Below are 18,424 nucleotides of genomic sequence, written 5' to 3'. Positions count from 1 at the left end.
TCTGCTGACACCTATGTTCAGAGAACTCCCAATTCCAGACCAAACCCTTGAGGTTCAGGCCCACGGACCCAAATGTCAAATCGGACCTCATCAACTTCCCCTCTGTATCAGCATCTTTTCTTAGAGGGCAGCTGACCGCTCACCACCACCATCCTGGCTAAAAACCTGGAAGCCATTTTCACACAGCTCTGTTAAGCACCCACATCCCACCAGACATCAAGCCTGCTGCCCAGACAGTTCTCGAAGCCATCACCTCTTCTCCAGCACTGCCCCCAGTGTTTCACAGTCTCAAGTCGGGGTCCTGAAGTAGCCTCTTAGCCGGGCAGCCTCAGTTTCACCCTTGTCCCCCTGAACTCCACATACAGGCACGCTAAGCTCACAAAAATAGAAACCTGACGAGTCTATGCTCCCCGGCTTACTGCTCTTCAACGGCTCCCCTTCGTGCAGTGATGACCTAATGTACTTGACCCTGAGGTTCGCTGTCGAGAGAGGTCACTGAGAGGACATGACCACCAGCTGGCCCGTGAACTGGGGCCCTGGCAATCAGCAGTCAGAGGCCCCTCACCCTTTTCCCTGGTCTCTGGTAAGCGTGTGTCACTTGGCCTCCCTGTTCCCAGAGGCTGTCCCAAGGACACAGCCTTGATGGCGACGTGCTGTTGGGACCATCTGGACAGTATACGTGACTGAACCCAGTGAAGGCCACTATTTAAAACTTTAAAGATTCGGGGTGGGGGGGGCAGAGACTTCCTCATCTTGCAGCCATTCAAGACAAGCCTTGTACGTAGCCCCCTGGCTTCTTAAACCTGCTCCCCACCGCTCTGGAATGGCTCACCTCTTTCTTCGATCTCTCCCTACCTTCTGCTCATTCTCTCCCCAGGTGAACACAGCCATTCTTACAGCTGAAAAAAAAAAACACCCTCGATGCTGAGGACTACAGCCGAGGCTCCCAATGGGCTCCAGGCTTGCATATCTGATGCTAACTTCGCATGGGCGGCCACTGCTCATCCCCCTGGTCTCTCAACTGTACGGCTGGGTTCCTCGTTGTCCTCTCTCCCTCCAAATGTCCCCTCCCCACACGCCCCCAAGCCTTTGTCTTCTCAGTAAATGATACCACTGTGTACCCAGTGACTCGAGCCAGAAACCTGGCTATCACCAGCCTCCTCCTCTTCTTCCCCTCCCCACAACCGACCTTTCCCAGACGCACCTCAAATCCACCCACTTCTGTCCACTGTCCCTGTCACCGTCCTCTCTCCCAGGGTCACAGCCTGACCGTCCAGCTTCCATTCCTGCTGCCCCCCCAAACTGATCCATTCTCCACCAAGCAGCCACAGGGATCATTTGAGCGCATAAATGATATCCTGTCACTTGCCCGCTGAAAGCCCCGCAGAGCTTCCCACAGAGTCGACAACAAAACTTAAAACTTTATCCAGACCCACCAGGCCCGACACGACCCGGCCTCAGACTGCTTCTCCCATCGTCCCCCAGCCCCTCCCTGGTGCTGAGCATATTGTTATCACACCCAAGGATGAAATCGTGGATGTTCTCACTGGCTCCAAGGTGGTGTCAAAAATATCAATCCAGCAAGCTAAACCCAGAGCAAACAGAAGGAAGAAAATAATAAAATTAGAGTTGAAATAAATAAACGGACAATAGGAAAAACAAAAGGAAAAAAAAAAAAAACAACACTGAAACCAAAACCGGTTCTTTGAAAAGATCAAGGAAATGGACACCCATTCAGCTGGAGCCAGGAAGAAACAGCGAGGACTCCAACCACTAAATCCAGCAACGGAAGGGGGACACGACTGCCAGCCTTGCAGAAGAAGCACAAAGGCTCGTGAAGGGCTGCTATGCCCACGTGACAGAATCCCATTCCACCATAAAAGGAATGAGCGCTAATTCAAACCGCAACACAGATGAACCTTGGAAACATGCTGAGTGAAAGAAGCCAGACACGAAAGGCAACGCATCCTATGTGACTGTTTACATAAAATGTCTAAAACAGGCAAATCTCTGCACTCGGAAAGCAGATTTGTGATTACCAGGAGCTGGGAGAAGGAGGCGTGGGAGTGACTGCTAACGGGTACGGGTTTCTTTGGTGGGGGTGGTGAGAATGTTCTGGAATTAGAGAAGGTTAATGGTTGTATAATCTTGTGAATACACTACAAAACCAGTGAATTACACACTTTAAACTGGCGAAATTTCATGCGAATTATACCTCCATTAAGAAAATACACATACATACACCCACGCAATTAGAATCATAAAAATACCTACAATCTATACTAACTTGAAATTTTGAATATCTAGCCCTTCGCCACAGGTAGTTTGAGAAGCGCTGCCTTAAACGGTCATATGAGCTGTTGGCTCAATGACCAGTCACCAACCTTGCCCTCTGTCCCTCTCCACGGTTACACTTACATACACGTGCACGCGTGTGCACACAGGCCGTCATGCCCACCCCCCGCCTGGCCCCCTTCACGGTTCAAGGATGGGGCTGCTGTAGGCCTCACATTCACCTTAGGAAAGCTGTGCTTTGTGGCTTAGGCTGAACACCAAACTATCAATCATGAAAACATTCTGAGCTCCGTGACTAGTTTAAAAATAAGCACTAATTAAAATTAATCCATTTTTAGGCCTAATACCCATACTGGAGTAAAAAAAATCTTTGATGCCAAACAATCAGGCATCCGTCGTTCTTTATTCCAACCGTCCAACGGGCGTGAACGCTGGGGGGGGTGGTCAATGTAACGCATGCACTCGGGAAGCGACCTACCATGACGGCTCCATTATCCTGGCCCACAAATATCCGTCTGCTGTCGTGATGGTAAGCCATAGCAGAGCAAGGAGCTGCCAGAAAGACAAAGACCATATTAAAGGCAAAGCTACGCATTCTAAGTCATTGTTCAGAACACGTTATTTAAAAAGCATACACGATTTAGGTTTAAAAAAGAGGGCAAGAATGTTCTGTAGAAAATAACGATGTAAACGGAAAAGTTAATGGTTATTAACCATTATTGAAGTTCCTATTGAAGTTCTTTCTGCTGCTGCAGTTTAAAATTCCAACTCAGGGGCGCCTGGGTGGCTCAGTCGGTTGAGCGGCCGGCTTCGGCTCAGGTCATGATCTCACAGTCCATGAGTTCGAGCCCCGCGTCGGGCTCTGTGCTGACCGCTCAGAGCCTGGAGCCTGTTTCAGATTCTGTGTCTCCCTCTCTCTGCCCCTCCCCCGTGCATGCTCTGTCTCTGTCTCAAAAATAAATAAACGTTAAAAAAAAAAATTTTTTTTAATAAAAAAATAAATAAATAAATAAAATTCCAACTCAAAAAAATCTCCTCAATTGTTTTTGCATCTCTGAACGGAGCAAGCAGGCATGCGGATTCATCTGGCTGGAATGCCCACCTGTAGGCTACGAAGTCCGCAGACTGGTGCTCGGAGTGAGAAATCTGTTCCCTAAACTCAGCAGGCCGTCCTGCCCCACCCCCCTTCCCCATCACAGGTAACAGAGTGGCTGGAATCATGGAAAAGGGGTTCCCAGCGCCAGAATTCCGATTCCACAGCATATGTGAGCCAAGTTAGGAAAGCCACTTTGGGATTATGTTTTCTCTTCCGATGGTCAAAAAAAAAAAAAAAAGCCGGGGGGGGGGGGGGGTCCCTTTGCGATGACACACACAGCCTCAGTTTGGAGTACTGCAGTGGTAAGGTGCACAGTGGTGTTATGTGACTGGGCTAGCACCTGCTTCTTCTCACATCCACAGCCCTTTCCAGGTTCTACCTGTCTTCCTTCTTTCCTTCCTTCCTCCCTCCCTCCCTTCTCCCTTCCTTCTCATTCCAGAGAATGAGTCACAGAGAGGAGAAACTCCAAATCATCTCCTTCTGCTAAAAATCAGAATTAAAATGATTTGTGAAATGGAACACTTGAAATGTTTGGGTTCGCTGCAGCCTAAAGAATTTCAATTGACCATGCGAGAACCACCGTGAGGGAATACGTACCGTGAAACAAACTTGAGCTTACTTTGAGGTAACCCTTCTTACAAAAAAGTAAAAGAAAAAAAACCTTATCAATGGCATTACCATTTGAAAATGGTTTAATTTAAGGTTCTCTCTCTAGAAAGGGCTGACATTTTCCACTGAAGGACAAAAGTAAACTCGAACACTGGACTGCACCTGAAGGCAAAGACATAGATGGCTGCATGATGAGATGATGGGAAGAGGCTTTTTCAAGTGCAGAGAACTACCCAGCTGGAAGGCAGGTGTTACCGCAGTGTGCACACAGACTGAAGTCCGTACCCCTCATCCACCACACTGAACTGGGGGACTAGAAAGAACGACCAAGTTTAGGGCCACCTGGGTGGCTCAGTCAGCTGGGCATCCGACTCTTGGTTTTGAATCAGGTCACGATCTTGTGGTTTCGTGAGCAAGAGCCCCGCATCAGGCCCTGTGCTGGCGGTGTGGGGCCAGCTTGGGATTCTCTCTCTCCCTCTCTCCCTCTCTGCCAGTCCCCAACTCATGCTGTGCCTGTCTCTCTCAGACAAATAGAAGTTTTTAAAAAATTAAAAAAAAAAAAAGAACAATTGAGTTTAAGAATTATAACCCCAAAGGTATATGTATCTTAGCGTAATGTACAGTAAAACCTTGGTTTGCGAGCATAATTCATTCTGGAAACGTGCTTGTAATCCAAAGCACTCAGATATCAAAGCGAATTTCAAGAACCATCGGCTCAGTTGTGATGTGATGTCTGGCATCACCTACTGCTTGTACTGCAAGATATCGCTTGTTTATCAAGTTAAAATTCATGAGATGTGGCGCCTGGGTGGCTCAGTCGGCTGAGTGTCCGACTTCGGCTCAGGTCATGATCTCAGGGCTCGTGAGTTCGAGCCTCATGTCGGGCTCTGTGCTGACAGCTCAGAGCCTGGAGCCTGTTTCGGATTCTGTGTCTCCCTCTCTCTCTCTGCTCCTCCCCTGCTTGCTCTCTCTCTCTCTCTCTCAAAAATAAGTAAACATTAAAAAAAATTTTTAAAAACTCATGAGAAATGTTTGCTCATCTTACAGAACACTCACAGAACAAGGTATCTGCAATCCAAGGTTTCACTGTGCTCTTCAATAACCATCATAAAATTATCTTTGGCAAACCAAACACGCGTTGATGATTTCAGATTCACTGTCGTCATTTTTGCTTACTTCTAGGTTGGAACAAAATCTTAACACTTTAGTTTTAAGCTTCTTTCGATTCTTTTTATGTCCAACCCCCCCATAACAAACTGTCCATAAATATGTAAAATCCTCCCTTGTGTAAAATTTACAACGTGCTGAGTAGTTTTATGAGGCTAGAGAATTCTTACATTTAAAAAAGGAAGAAACAAAGCTTCCCTAACTTATTTGTTTGGCATCTAAAGATGTCCTGGCTTTTTTCTTTTTTAATTTTTTTTCAAGTTTTATTTTTGAGAGAGACAGAGAGAGAGAGAGAGAGGGAGAGAGAGAAAGTGAGCAGGGGAGGGGCAGAGAGAGAGAGGGAGACACAGAATCCGAAACAGGCTCCAGGCTCCAAGCTGTCAGCACAGAGCCAACGCAGGGCTCAAACTCACGAACCATGAGATCATGACCTGAGCTGAAGTGGTATGCTTAACCGACTGAGCCACCCAGGCGCCCCGTCCTGGCTTTTTTCTAGAAAGGAAGGTTCTAGTGAGATAAGCAATATTAATTAAAAAAAAAAAAAAAAAGTTTGGATATTCACACGGTTTTATAAACACGCAAAACACATACATCTTTAACTCAGTGGCCTTTTAAAAAGGCATCACTGCCATCCAAACTCCTATGCTTCCAACTCTAGTTTTGTAAATAAAGGTATTTTTGGGTTTTCCCTTCATTTATGCATTGTTTATGGTTGCTTTCATGCCACAGCGGCAGAGCTGAGCAGCTGCCACAGAGGCTGTGTGGCCTTCAATGTCTGGATGTTAGCTGGCCGGCCCTTTGCAGGAAAAGTCAGTGCCCACCCCGTGACTGCGGTGGGTGGCATCGCTCTGGAGCCAGACGGCAGGGACTGGAATCCCAACCACAAGCCACGGGCTTAACCCCTCTGGCATCGGTTCCCTTGCTGACCAAACGGTGAAAAGACCCCCTCCCTTGCAGAGCTGTGCGATTTCACAGAAAGGTCCTACCCGAAAAAATGAGGCACGAGTCACCTGGCAGATGTGGACACGAGGAGGGACCGTTTTCCCCTTGGCTAGAGCAGATTCTGAAAGTTCCTTTTGCTCGGTGAGGTAAAGTGACAGAGCGACTCGAGTGCACAGAGCGGCACGCTAAGGGGCGGCTTCCTTCACTCTGTCAGGCCCCAAGAAAGAGTTTCACCTGGTGGATGGCCTCTTCGCGCATCCTCGACCAGACAACCCGCAGACGGTGTTCAGAACCAACTGCCACTTGTCACATTTTGAAACCCGTTTGGGAACAAAAGTCATCGCGAAACAGTCATGTCTCGGCATTCATTCGCCCTGTTTTCTGCCGGCGGTGTTCTCACAGTTTCACCAGGGACGCAGTTCCAGATGGAGCACAACACAGAAGCATCCGGAAGCACCAAACTGAACGTGTTTGGGTGCAAACATGGGGGTGGCAGCCACCGACAACGGAGAGGCTGGGCCTGTTCTCCCCAGCTGTCACTGGTCTTTCCAGCCGCAGCATTCTGGGAGCTACTTTCCAGGGGGGACACTTAAGCCAGGTTAGCAAGGGATGGCAACAGAGAGAGCCCACGCCACGGGCCTGAGACCTAAAAGCCAAGAAAGAGCGCACACTTCCACTGCCAGGTTTGGGGAGAGAAATTACAAAGCTGTACTAAATATCTGGGATGCACACAAACCGAGGAGTAAGTGAGCAAAATACAGGACAAAGTCTCTATTCCAAGGAGCACGAACGACTCCAAGGTTGAGGACTCGGGGACGTGAAGCTGTGCCCAAAATGTGAAGTGGAGGTGTGGGGGAGAGGAGGGGACGGGAGGGAGGAATAAGAGTGGCAGCATTAACAAGACTGTCCACGAGGATGACAAATGTTCCCCGGCACTGGCAGGACCTCCTCGGGCTGTGGCTACTGCCGGCCGTCAGGGCCATCACTGGGCCACTGCAGGTGAGGAGTTACCCGTCTGAGAGATGCCTCTACCCTGCTCCAACACCCCCCCCCCCCCAGAAAATTTCCCAAACGGGCTCCATGAGTACATCTGCCAAGCCATCGGTCATCACCGCTGAGAGGGGACAGGCAAGGTGACGCATGCTCCCTATGTGTGCGGACGCGGGCAACAGTCAGTCCATAGTCCTCAATTATGATTAGCTTTTCGCGGAGTCTTCTAAGGTGCTATGTCTCATAAAGTCTTACGGTTCCTTTTGTAATGGTTATCTTTGTCCCGGTATCTTCGCTTTCAGTGACTAACCACCAAGACAGAGGAGGTGCGCAGCCTGCCCAAGCTGTCCCGGGCAGGCAGAAAAAAGGAAACTCCTGACGGACTACTAATTGTTTCTGAGCACGACTGCAGGACCCGAATGCACGCGCGCGCGCGCGCGCGCGCACACACACACACACACACACACACACACACACACACACACTGCAAGAGACAAAGGAGGAAGCGCAGCCAAGGAAAGAGGCCCTCGGAAGGATGACCCCGACTGATTACTCGGAATCGGTGTCTAACACGCCCCACTGGCTCTGGGCTAACTCTTAAGCTGTGAACGCAGTCAACAGCGTGTGCAGCGAGTGGCAAGGACCTTACAGCGGTGTTCAGACGTAACACAGCATCAAGCAGGCCCCAAAGCCTTTTTTCTTTTCCTAGGGGGTCCTCTGAATACTGGAACCCTTAACCGAGGAAAATGCCTCATTAAGGAATTAGCAGCCAAGGATGGCTTCTATGTGGCCGTTTGGGACGGCAGGATCCAAGCCCAGCTTGGGCCCGGGTGGCACCCAGGCCTCTGCTGCGGGGCTTCCTTTTCAAGAAAGGATGAAGAGAAGGAGTGGGGGGGGGAAGGAAGGCAGTGCTGCTGACATCTGCACAAAGGGCTGGAACTTAAGTGTAATTTTAAGTCACTGCATCCCAGGGCGATTTCAAAATCCCAGTGCAAAGGCTTTATCTTCTAGATTGAGTTTTTGAACACATTTAACTCCTGAGAAAGTTCTCTGCGTAGAAAGGGTTGTACTTTGGACCCAATCTCTCAGTAGTACCGGAAGTTTGTGAAAAGACCGGGCCGGAGGCTGGTTATGAAGGCAGGGGGGTGCACAGAGCTCGTTTTTACTGTCAGGATCAGCTATTACCAAGTACACGGTCACTAATAATGCAAGTTGGCAAAATAAAAACAGAGGAAAACCTGGGGGTGGCGGGCATGCCCTTCCCCCCACCTCTCCTTTCTTTTTTCAGTTTTGCTCAACTCAGCTTCAGTTAAGCCAGCAGACCCAACTTCCTTTGCAAAAGAAAAGAAGTCTTCCCGCGATTTAGCGTCGTCTGTTGGGGTATGAGGCAACTAAGAAATTCATTTTGAAATCTAGCAGCACTGTTTAAAAAAATTTTTTAATGTTTATATATTTTGAGAAAGGGGGGGGGAGTGAGGGAGGGGGAGGGGGAGAGGGAGAGGAGGATCCCAAGCAGGCTCTGTGCTATCAGCGTGAGCCTGATATGGGGATGAACTGTGAGATCGTGACCTGAGCTGAGATCAAGCGTTAGGTGCTTCACCGACTGAGCCACCCGGGGGCCCCTAGTAGTACCTTTTAATCAGGCATTTTGAAATTTGATTCATCGGGGGCGCCTGGCTGGCTCAATTGGTTGAGCGTCAAACTCCCGCGTTCGGCTCGGGTCATGATCCTAGGGTCATGGATGGAGCTCCGCACTGGGCACGGAGCCCATTTAAGGTGCTCTCCCTCTCTCTTCCCCCTCCCCCCACCCTCCATTCCCTGGCACGCTCTCTCCCTCTCAAAAATAAAAATTATATTTGAAATTTGAATCATCAAAGCATTAGACACACTTTTCTTGCTCTCAAAAAAATAAGTATTTGAAATATGAATCATCAAAGGCATTAGACACACTTTCCTCAAGTGGAACAGCTCAGCTACTCACAGGCCATTGTGTGGTAAATGCTGGGCCAGTACTGACCGCTGTCTCTTTTCAGCCATACTCGAATGGTTCTGTGGAGAAAAGAATGAAAGAGTACTTTTTAGTAATTTTATCTTCTTTTGTGCTCCAGGGAAATGTAATTATTTATTTTATTTTCAGTAGTATTTCCCAAATGACCTCATAAGGTTAATCAGGTGGACAAACTAGAGAAATATACCAGGACCCACAAGTACAGCACATCATACATTATATGTAGTCCATACACTATTCACACACACACACACACACACACACACACACACACACACACACACACACACGTGATCTACAGTTACATATATATGACCACATATGGCAAGTTATGTAGTAGCTCACAGTCAGGATTTCAAGTGAGTTTAATAATACATAAAATCTCATTATATGAGGATACACCAAGAAAACAGGAGAACTATTCACTGCTTTTCTTAGTAAAAAACAAACTGTGCAAATTTGGTTGCTTGCCATCTGGGCCAAATGAGGACAGCAGAAGATACAGACGGAACGACAATGCTTCTGGAGTAGCGGGACAGATGCGCATGGGAAGCAGAGCCCACAGCAGTGCTCATTTCTGATAAGTCCCAGCCTTCCTGCCCCCGGGGGGAAATCACCCCACGCCAGGTCTCTGGGCCTCTCCTTTCATCAGAACACACACAGGGAGATGAGGAAATCCTGTACACAGGCAGGAAAATGACAAATGACCAGAATAGCCAAAGATTGGTATTTTGGCTCATGTCAGAAGAACAATAAGGAACACTAAGACCCTTCCTCCTCCACTCACAGAACCTCCTCCAAGCTCCAGGCCTCTTCCTCTTCAGAACCCCTGGGACACTCGTGCCTCCTCCGGCACAGGCACGCTCTGCCTCTGCAGTGAGTCCCAGCCATCCTACTGTCCCTTCCTGTGAGCTCTGTCCCAATCCCTCTCCTATTTCTAACAGCAGCACCGACTCTGGCACACAGCTGGCACTCATTAAATGTTTTCACCTTAAACTAAAATACAGAAGGCTAAATGTTGACACGACGGGTCTCCATCTTGTTTGAAGTTCAAGGCAAGTACGACTGGTCTATGAGGATAAAAATCAGAACAGTGTTGCTTCTTGGGGAGGAAGACAGAATGTAAAGGGACACACAGGAACTTTCAGGGCAATGGCAGGGCTCTGGGGAGTTGGTTACACGAGTGTATCAATTTGTCAGGACTTGTCCAGCTGCAATTAAGACCTGTACAGATTCCTGCGTGTGATTAGATCACAATAAAGGAAGACTTAGATGTTGACCTTCACTCATCCAAATAAATAAGATGACCCAGTAGCACAGTGGGCAAATGACTACTTTGTAGAAGAGCTGAACACAGGCCTCGGGGTAGGAACAGCCATGTGTACAACATGCCCTGTCTTCCGGCCACTGCCAACTGGTCACAATGGAACCTTTGCCAACCTTCTCCACATCCCGCCCCGATCACAACTGGCTAGACCAGAAATGGGCGTCTGACCCTAGCTGAACCAATCAGCTCCTCCCTTGGGAAATCAGAAACAAGGAGTGAGAAAAACAGATCACTGTCTCCAGTAGTTGAAATGGCTGTTTCCGGTCACATGTTTTGCGATTTGGATTGCAGAATGTATGAAGTCAACTTATTAAAAGGAGAAACGAGCTGCAGACGGTCCAGGTGAAAGTCCCTCATGCCCAAAGCAGAGCTATTTCCCGAGACTGGGGTTTTGCGAGGCAGACACCCCAGCATCCTTACCAGAAACACCCTCATCAAGCAGCCTAAGTCAGTCTGACTTATTTCTGTTGTTTGCAATCAAGCAAGTACCATATACCGTGTCTGAAGAGACACCAAGAAGAATATCAAACACCATCTGTTCAGCTGAGCGCCATTAAACGAGGTTCACAAGGCAAGATAACCAGGCAGACTTTCTTTTGAGGTACCTGTATTGTGAAAAGAAGCTCTAAAGTGTCCAAGTTCACATCCAAAATTAAAAGAGAGGGGAGAACAGACTAAAGCATGTAGAAACAGACCTTTAATTTTTACAGTTTGTAATTCCACATGTTAAACCAAAATTTAACACTCTTCAAGGTAACATTTAGACTTCTCTGTTATGGGGTCCTTGGTTGCTGTTCATGATTACCCGACCTTCTTCTTTCCCAAACCTCAGAAGTTAAAAATTTTTCATAATACAGACCTTTGTAGTTTGGAGCCATTTAAATCAAGTTATGAAAAATAGCTAATGGCATAGAAAGTGTTCACATTATAATGTTAAGTGAAAGCCCTCTACAAAACCAATAACAGCAGTATGATACCAATTTTGTTGGAAGATACCATCTGATCAAACCTCTAGATTCAACTACCAATTTACAGGAAATACAGAGGAACATAAACACCACCCCACGGGTGCATTCAGCAAAACTCAAGACCACAGGCAAGGCTACAGACAATGACCCAGTTCCTTCTACAAAAAATTTGCATGGGGAAAAAAATAGAGATAGAGGATCAGGCTATAATTAAAGCGGTTTTAAGAGATATATCTAGGGGCGCCTGGGTGGCGCAGTCGGTTAAGCGTCCGACTTCAGCTCAGGTCACGATCTCGCGGTCCGTGAGTTCGAGCCCCGCGTCGGGCTCTGGGCCGATGGCTCGGAGCCTGGAGCCTGCTTCCAATTCTGTGTCTCCCTCTCTCTCTGCCCCTCCCCCGTTCATGCTCTGTCTCTCTCTGTCTCAAAAATAAATAAATGTTTAAAAAAAAAAAAAAAAGATATATCTAGCAATCCCAATGCATAGACCTATCTGGATCCTCGCTCAAACAAACTGTTAAACACACGTGTATCATCATGAAACTGAAAATCTGAACACTGACTAGATATTTGATGGTATTAAAATACCGTTCATTTTGGGGCGCCTGGGTGGCGCAGTCGGTTAAGCGTCCGACTTCAGCCAGGTCACGATCTCGCGGTCCGTGAGTTCGAGCCCCGCGTCGGGCTCTGGGCCGATGGCTCGGAGCCTGGAGCCTGTTTCCGATTCTGTGTCTCCCTCTCTCTCTGCCCCTCCCCCGTTCATGCTCTGTCTCTCTCTGTCCCAAAAATAAATAAAAAACGTTGAAAAAAAAAAATTTTAAATACCGTTCATTTCTTTAGGTGTAATAACGGTGTTGCAGATTTTTGCTTATTTGCTTTTTTAAGAAGTAAGCAGTGATTCCAAAATGTGACGCTGGCCCTTGCTCTCTGTTATCGGTACACCCACCACAGCCTGGCTCCGTCAGCTCCTCTCATCACCTGGTGGCTTCTTCCCTCCGACACGGTGGGCCCGCCCCGGGGCAGGTGCACCAGCGGCTGCAACTCCCAAGGAGCCACGCATTCCGTTGCCCCGTGCTGAGAGCCCACCAGCAGTTGGCGGTCTCGAATCAGGGGTCCGTGTGACACTCAGTGCCTATGACTTCCCAACCCAGACCTCCATCCCAACGAGCTGGCGTCCTCAAGGGCCCCAAGTACCCCGAGCTCCAGTTAGGCCCTCAGCCCTCCACCCTCGCCACTCTACCAAGAACTCCCCTCTCCAGATGGTCTATCTGGGCATACCGCAGCACGGGTGCCATCTCAGCATGACACAGCCTGTCACTCACTACAGAAGGCTTTACGGATACATTTCGTTACTTACGTTCAACATGAGGGATGAAGCCAAGGGAGCTGTAAGAAGTTAAAGGCCAACGCCTTGAGAAGCCTTAAATCTACCCCAGGGTCCTACTCCAGTTCCAAAGGCAGGATATAGGAAAAGGCAAGGCACCGGGAGATCAGAGCGTCGCACAGCGCCCTGTCAAGTTCACAGGCCTTCATTCACGCGGATCACAAAGGGGTTAAACCTGCCAGGTTTTTTAAGGGCCTAAAGAAGAACAGAGTACAGACACATTCTAAAACCCTTCAAATCAACTCCAAAAGTTGTGGGTCATAGACACACTGGCATCTCAAAGAAGGAAGGACTCAGTGCCACAGGCTCTTCCTCGGGTCCTCTCGTGAGAAGAGCGATACTCAAAGGCAGAAAAGGCGGCCGGAGAAGGGGAAACCCTAAAGGTTATCTCTTCCAGCCAATCATCTAACCTGGAAAGGTCTAATTTTAAGTCTGCAAAGCTCAGAATGATATTCAAAATAGCCCACGGTCAAAATGAAACCTACCTAGACACCGGCATTTTTTGAAACACAGTATCATTTCCCTTAGAGGACAAACATTAGTACTGTACTTTGGCTTGCACCCAGCTGACACACTGGGAAACTGGCAAGACTTAAATGATCTCATGGGATGTTTCGGTTGAAAATCGATCATATCCGGGCTGCGAGAAGCCCATCCTTTCTTGGGAATCAAGTTCCAAAATCGGCACTTGACCTTGACAAGGTCTCTTTGTAGTCACACCTTCTATCTGGAACCCTGCCTCTTCTCTTTTCAAGCCAATCTCTTTCCCTTCCTTCCACAACAACGCTAAAATCTCTCACTTCCAAGATGAAATCAAGACAGTGCTAGGTTTAACCCCTAACACTCCCGCACTCCCAAGAACCTATGCATTAAACAAAGTTGTATAATTTCTACTAAATAATATAGGAATGTGTTTTGTATGGTGTTTAGAATAGGTCTCATTTGGTTTAAAGAATGACTGCAAAAACAGGCTTAAGTTGGGCTGTTTATTTAAAAAGTCAACAAATGGGGCACGTGGGTGGCTCAGTCAGTTAAGCGTCCGACTTCAGCTCAGGTCACGATCTCACAGCCCGTGGGTTCAAGCCCTGTGTCGGGCTCTGCGCTGACAGCTCAGAACCTGGAGCCTGCTTCGGATTCTGTGTGTCCCTCTCTCTCTGCCCCTCCCCCACTCGTACTCTGCCCCCCTCTCTCTCAAAAGTAAATAAAACATTAAAAAAAAATTTAGGGGCGTCTGGGTGGCTCAGTCAGTTGGGCGTCCGACTTCAGCTCGGGTCATGATCTCACAGTCTGTGAGTTCGAGCCCCGCGTTGGGCTCTGTGCTGACAGCCCAGAGCCTGGAGCCTGCTTCGGATTCTCTGTCTCCCTCTCTCTCCGCCCCTCCCCTGCTCATGCTCTGTCTCTCTCTGTCTCAAAAATAAATAAAAATATTAAAAAAATTTTTTTTTAATTAAAAAAAAGTCAACAAATTCCACAGGCTGAGAACATTTACTATTAAATAAATTGGGGGGAAAATCTATTCAATAAGTTCTAAGCAACACAATACAGTTTGTGACATTTATAGGAGAAAACTATTAAAAACTCCAGGATGTTATTAAGAGACCATATAATCACAGAGTATCAAGATCAGATGGTTTTATTTCTACAAAACCACAATATTGCCTGCCTAGACGAATGTCTAAGCTGCTTTCTCTACTGAGTTAAGATACAACAGCTTAACTTTTCCTTTAATATTTTGACAAGTTTACACCCACGCACCTCAACTCATTTTCTGTTTTGCTTGCTGCTTATTCTAGCCATTTTTCTAGAGGATGGATTTTCTTTGAGATTCCAAGACCATGTCAATCTGAAAAAAAAAAGTCTTGCCTTACAACCGAAATCTTAGAAACTGGCTGATCTTTGCGAGGCTCTATTTTTAAGCTATTTTAAAACAATAGCTTGATAGTTTTCCGAAAGGTACTTGGAAAGGAAATGTGTCATTTCTTTCAGGGTCTGCATACAATTTTTTTCAGACTTCTCCCCGCTAAGATTACCTACCTCTACCTCCTCCGGCCTCCTAGTTAGAGAAGCCGGGACTTACATACAGCTGCGGCATTTTCCACGCGCAGATGAGAAAAGGTATTTCTATGTGAGACGGTAACGTTACGTACGCATCGCCACGCTGCCTGCACGCCGCTGCCCACAGCCTTATTTGTCCGCCGGTCTTCAGCAAGGTGGATGGTTCGCTTATTTTCTAGACAAACGAAAAGCCAACGCTGGCCTGTACTTTCTTGTTTTAAAGGTTTCGAACTGAAACGTGTTTAAAAATGCGGGGGTGAGCAAACGGACAACTGAAAACAATAATAAAACGCCATCACTAGGGTTCTCATGATTTTGTGTCAGCACCGCAAATCAGAACCAGCTCTTTGGCAAGAATTTGTTCCATATGGTGAGCAAAAACATTTCCCGCCTAACACTGCTGGTTCTGCTACCAACAGTCATGACAACAACAAAGTGATTGAGACACTCCATGCTTGGCAACTGATTCTGAAGACATCAGTTCATAGGAAAAAAAGAATTACGCATTTAAAAAAAGTTACTCCGAGCACTATTCAAAGGAGTAAAAACTTGGGGGGGGGGATGTTAAATAATGAAATGGGCCCCAGGCATATTAATTCAACGGCTTACGCAGTCATTACAAATAGTTATGAAAACCATGGGTTCGTGATAAGCTACTTGAATTAACAGGCTGGTGCAGCCGTTAAAAATAGTTGCCAAGACCATGAATCCATGAGAAAAGGTTTATGAAATGTTAGTTTTTTTTTTTTTTAAAGCATAATGTAAAATGACAGAGCTAACTTCCGTAACCGGGCTGAGCAGGACCGGTAGGAGAGGAGAAGGAACGCACCTGTGACACAGCCGAGACCTATGGCTCCCTGTTGGGGTGGGGGGTGGTCCTGGAGCCCTGACATCCAGAGAACTGCGGGGTCCCCCACCTCCAATCAATAAGCAGAAGAACAAGCCAACAATCAAACAAGGAGGAGGTATCTTGTGTGACGTCAAGACAGCCATCTAAATGTGAAGACTTTTCACTCGGCAAGAATGTGTCTGCCAAATCATTCCCAACAAGCGCAAACCAGGCTGAGGGGTAAAACAGGCCTCAGATTAGAAGCTCCAGTGCCAAGGGCAGGCACTAGAATCAGAGCAATCTCCAGCAGGGTGCAGACCCTTCTCTTTCTTTCGTAAGGCAGATCCTAAGAGGCTCTGGTCATCCCTCACGGGAGGTTCTCCCTCGGAGATTCGTACTGTCCTCAACAGGAACTCACGCCACGGCCGAGGGCCTGACGTCTGGAGCGTGTCATGCCCCCACGGGGTCTAGTCAAGGATCTGATGCATCCAGGAGGCCAGTGCAGAGGGTCAAGGACGCCCAAGAGCTCATAAGGAGACTCGGACCGAGACACAGGGTTAGAGACACTGGGCGAACAGAGAATGTCACGCCCCGGGAGCGGTGAGCAGGGGGCACAGCCCCACAAAGGAATCAGATGCAGAAAGGCAGAGAAGAGAAGACACCCAAAGGCCCGGGGGCACCGGGCCTGAAAGAGACACGGCAATAAAAAACCATGCCTCCTGATCAACACGTGGCCCTGCCTGACCTCTTCTAAGTTCACAGTAGTGAACTGTAGCGGCAGACAAAGCTGCTTCCTGTATTCTAGACACACATTCGGATTCGAGAAAGACGACGTCGGTGGAGAACGTGATGCCACATCCTCATGGCAAAGATGACAGCCAGGACCTCCATTTTATACTTAGGGAGACGGAAGGAAGGAGAGTCCAGGCCCTAAAATCAAACAAACCAACGTCAATTTCTTTGGCCGTTTTGTCCAATTCCATTGCTCTTATGTCAGAGGATGATGAAAATTCGCATTTCAAAACATTACAAAAGTAAATAATTCAAAGCGAAGAGGCTTTACGTGATAAATAACAAGTAAAACAAGTAAAAAAAAAAAAAAAAAAAAGGCTTTTCAGAAAATTCCACATTTTGTGCTCCGTAACCCCTAAACAATAAGGAAACATGAAGCGTTACTTTTTTTCCACCAAACAAATCCAGACTGTGGAAAAGTCTACATCTAATTTCAAAGCTCTCATTTAGTTCAAAGAAACACTGACTTCTGTGCTAAACAGGAGCAGTATTCTTACAAAGTCTCTCTCGATTAAGACATATTCTGTGTATTTTATTATATACTGTATTTTTACAGAATAAGCTAGAAAGAAAAAATGTTAAGAAAGTCATAAGGAAAATAATTTATAGTTTATACCATAAACTATATGTACCATAAACATATAAAATAATTTATAATTTATACCATACTATAGAAAATCCACATATAAGTGGCCCTCCACAGTTCAAAGTCATGTTGTTCTGTTCCAGGAAGGGTCAACTGTACTTGCTGTTTTAAGCCACTGAATTTTAAAGTGGTTTGTTTCATAGCAATAACCAAATGATACAATTCTACCTGTTCCACAAATAGAATACCTTTAAGAATACTGAGGATTCTGACCTTAAAAATTAAAAAAAAAAACAACAAAAAAAAACCAAAAAAAAACATTTGGCATTTACTGAGTACCAAGGATTTAAATGTACTGAATAAACAAATAAGTCCACTTCAACTTTTAATTGAAATACAGGATCTTCACTTTACACAGATCTTAATTTGAATCCCAAGAAACTAAAGAAGTTACTGTAAAAGCTAAATGAAGTTATTTCTCTTAATTAAATATCAGTCAATATTGTTCATCCTATTAAGGATCATAATTCTGCATGTTCTTTTACCTTACTATAGCAGATACATGAAACGCAGACTAAAAACCACAAGTCTGGTTAAGAATGAAGTACTTATTCCAGGAAGACTTAGTCTGTGATCTTCTCCAAGATATGCCTGCCTGATGATCAGAATGGATAAAGAGGCTCCTTTTATCACTTCTGGTCCCTCTGATTCCCTCAAAGAGTGATAAAAAGCAAGTTAAACATATAGTTTAGGAAATCAAGTCGATAAAGCCTCCTCTGCTTAAGCTGGACTAGAGGAGGAAGGCAGACAGAGTCAAAGCATGGTTTTTCCTTGTGAAAAGCACGTATCTCAAACCAGAAGGCATCTTGTGGGAGTGGTGATTAATTTCATTTTTTAACCTGAAACTCCATGAGAACGCACATCTGGATCCAATACATTTTATTTTCCAGTACGATTACCTTGAAAATCATGCCTACACTTTTGATAAATAGATTCAAAGAGCACACGAGGGCTTTGGCAAAATCACAAGGCCAAATTCTGTCTCACTTGACACAGCAGCATTTATAAAACGAGATCTTTTTTGAAAACTCTCAAAAAACACCCTAATCATCCCCAAACAGCTAAATGAAAGCAATTCAACCATCTTTATATTATAAACTGATATACCAGCATTATTCAATTAACCAATTAAACACAAAATACAGACGATAGCATATGTTACAAATTAAGCGCAAGGCCTAATTCTTTTAAACTCTTACAATAGTACGTTTGAGGAAATCTGATTTTCCAGTCACTCGTAAGGCTGCTGATACTATTTCATATCTTGATAAACCACCAAGCATCTCTGTTACCATCAGCAAAGGATATTTTTTCCTACT

The 18,424-nt window shown here is 46.3% G+C and overlaps 1 protein-coding gene across 2 annotated transcripts in view; it reads right to left on the bottom strand.

Moving 5' to 3' along the window:
• Positions 1 to 18,424, bottom strand: part of WDFY1 (WD repeat and FYVE domain containing 1) — a 46,191-nt gene that overhangs the window by 20,519 nt on the left and 7,248 nt on the right. Inside the window, exons 2-4 of one of the 2 annotated variants that reach the window (XM_053904386.1) lie at positions 14,539 to 14,626; positions 9,081 to 9,148; positions 2,774 to 2,847 (exon numbers count right to left, since the gene is read on the bottom strand). In XM_053904386.1, coding sequence (XP_053760361.1) covers positions 2,774 to 2,847; positions 9,081 to 9,087 — 81 coding nt within the window. In that variant the 5' untranslated portion in view covers positions 9,088 to 9,148; positions 14,539 to 14,626. The remainder of the gene's footprint in view (positions 1 to 2,773; positions 2,848 to 9,080; positions 9,149 to 14,538; positions 14,627 to 18,424) is intronic. The other variant, XM_053904382.1, reaches the window with a different exon arrangement.

This window comes from Panthera pardus, unplaced genomic scaffold (genome assembly GCF_024362965.1).
Source record: "Panthera pardus isolate Hobbes unplaced genomic scaffold, ASM2436296v1 HiC_scaffold_10, whole genome shotgun sequence".
In the NCBI taxonomy this organism is placed as follows: Eukaryota; Metazoa; Chordata; class Mammalia; order Carnivora; family Felidae; genus Panthera; species Panthera pardus.
Note: the sequence above shows the minus strand (reverse complement) of the source record. Positions and strands in the feature narration are given on the sequence as shown.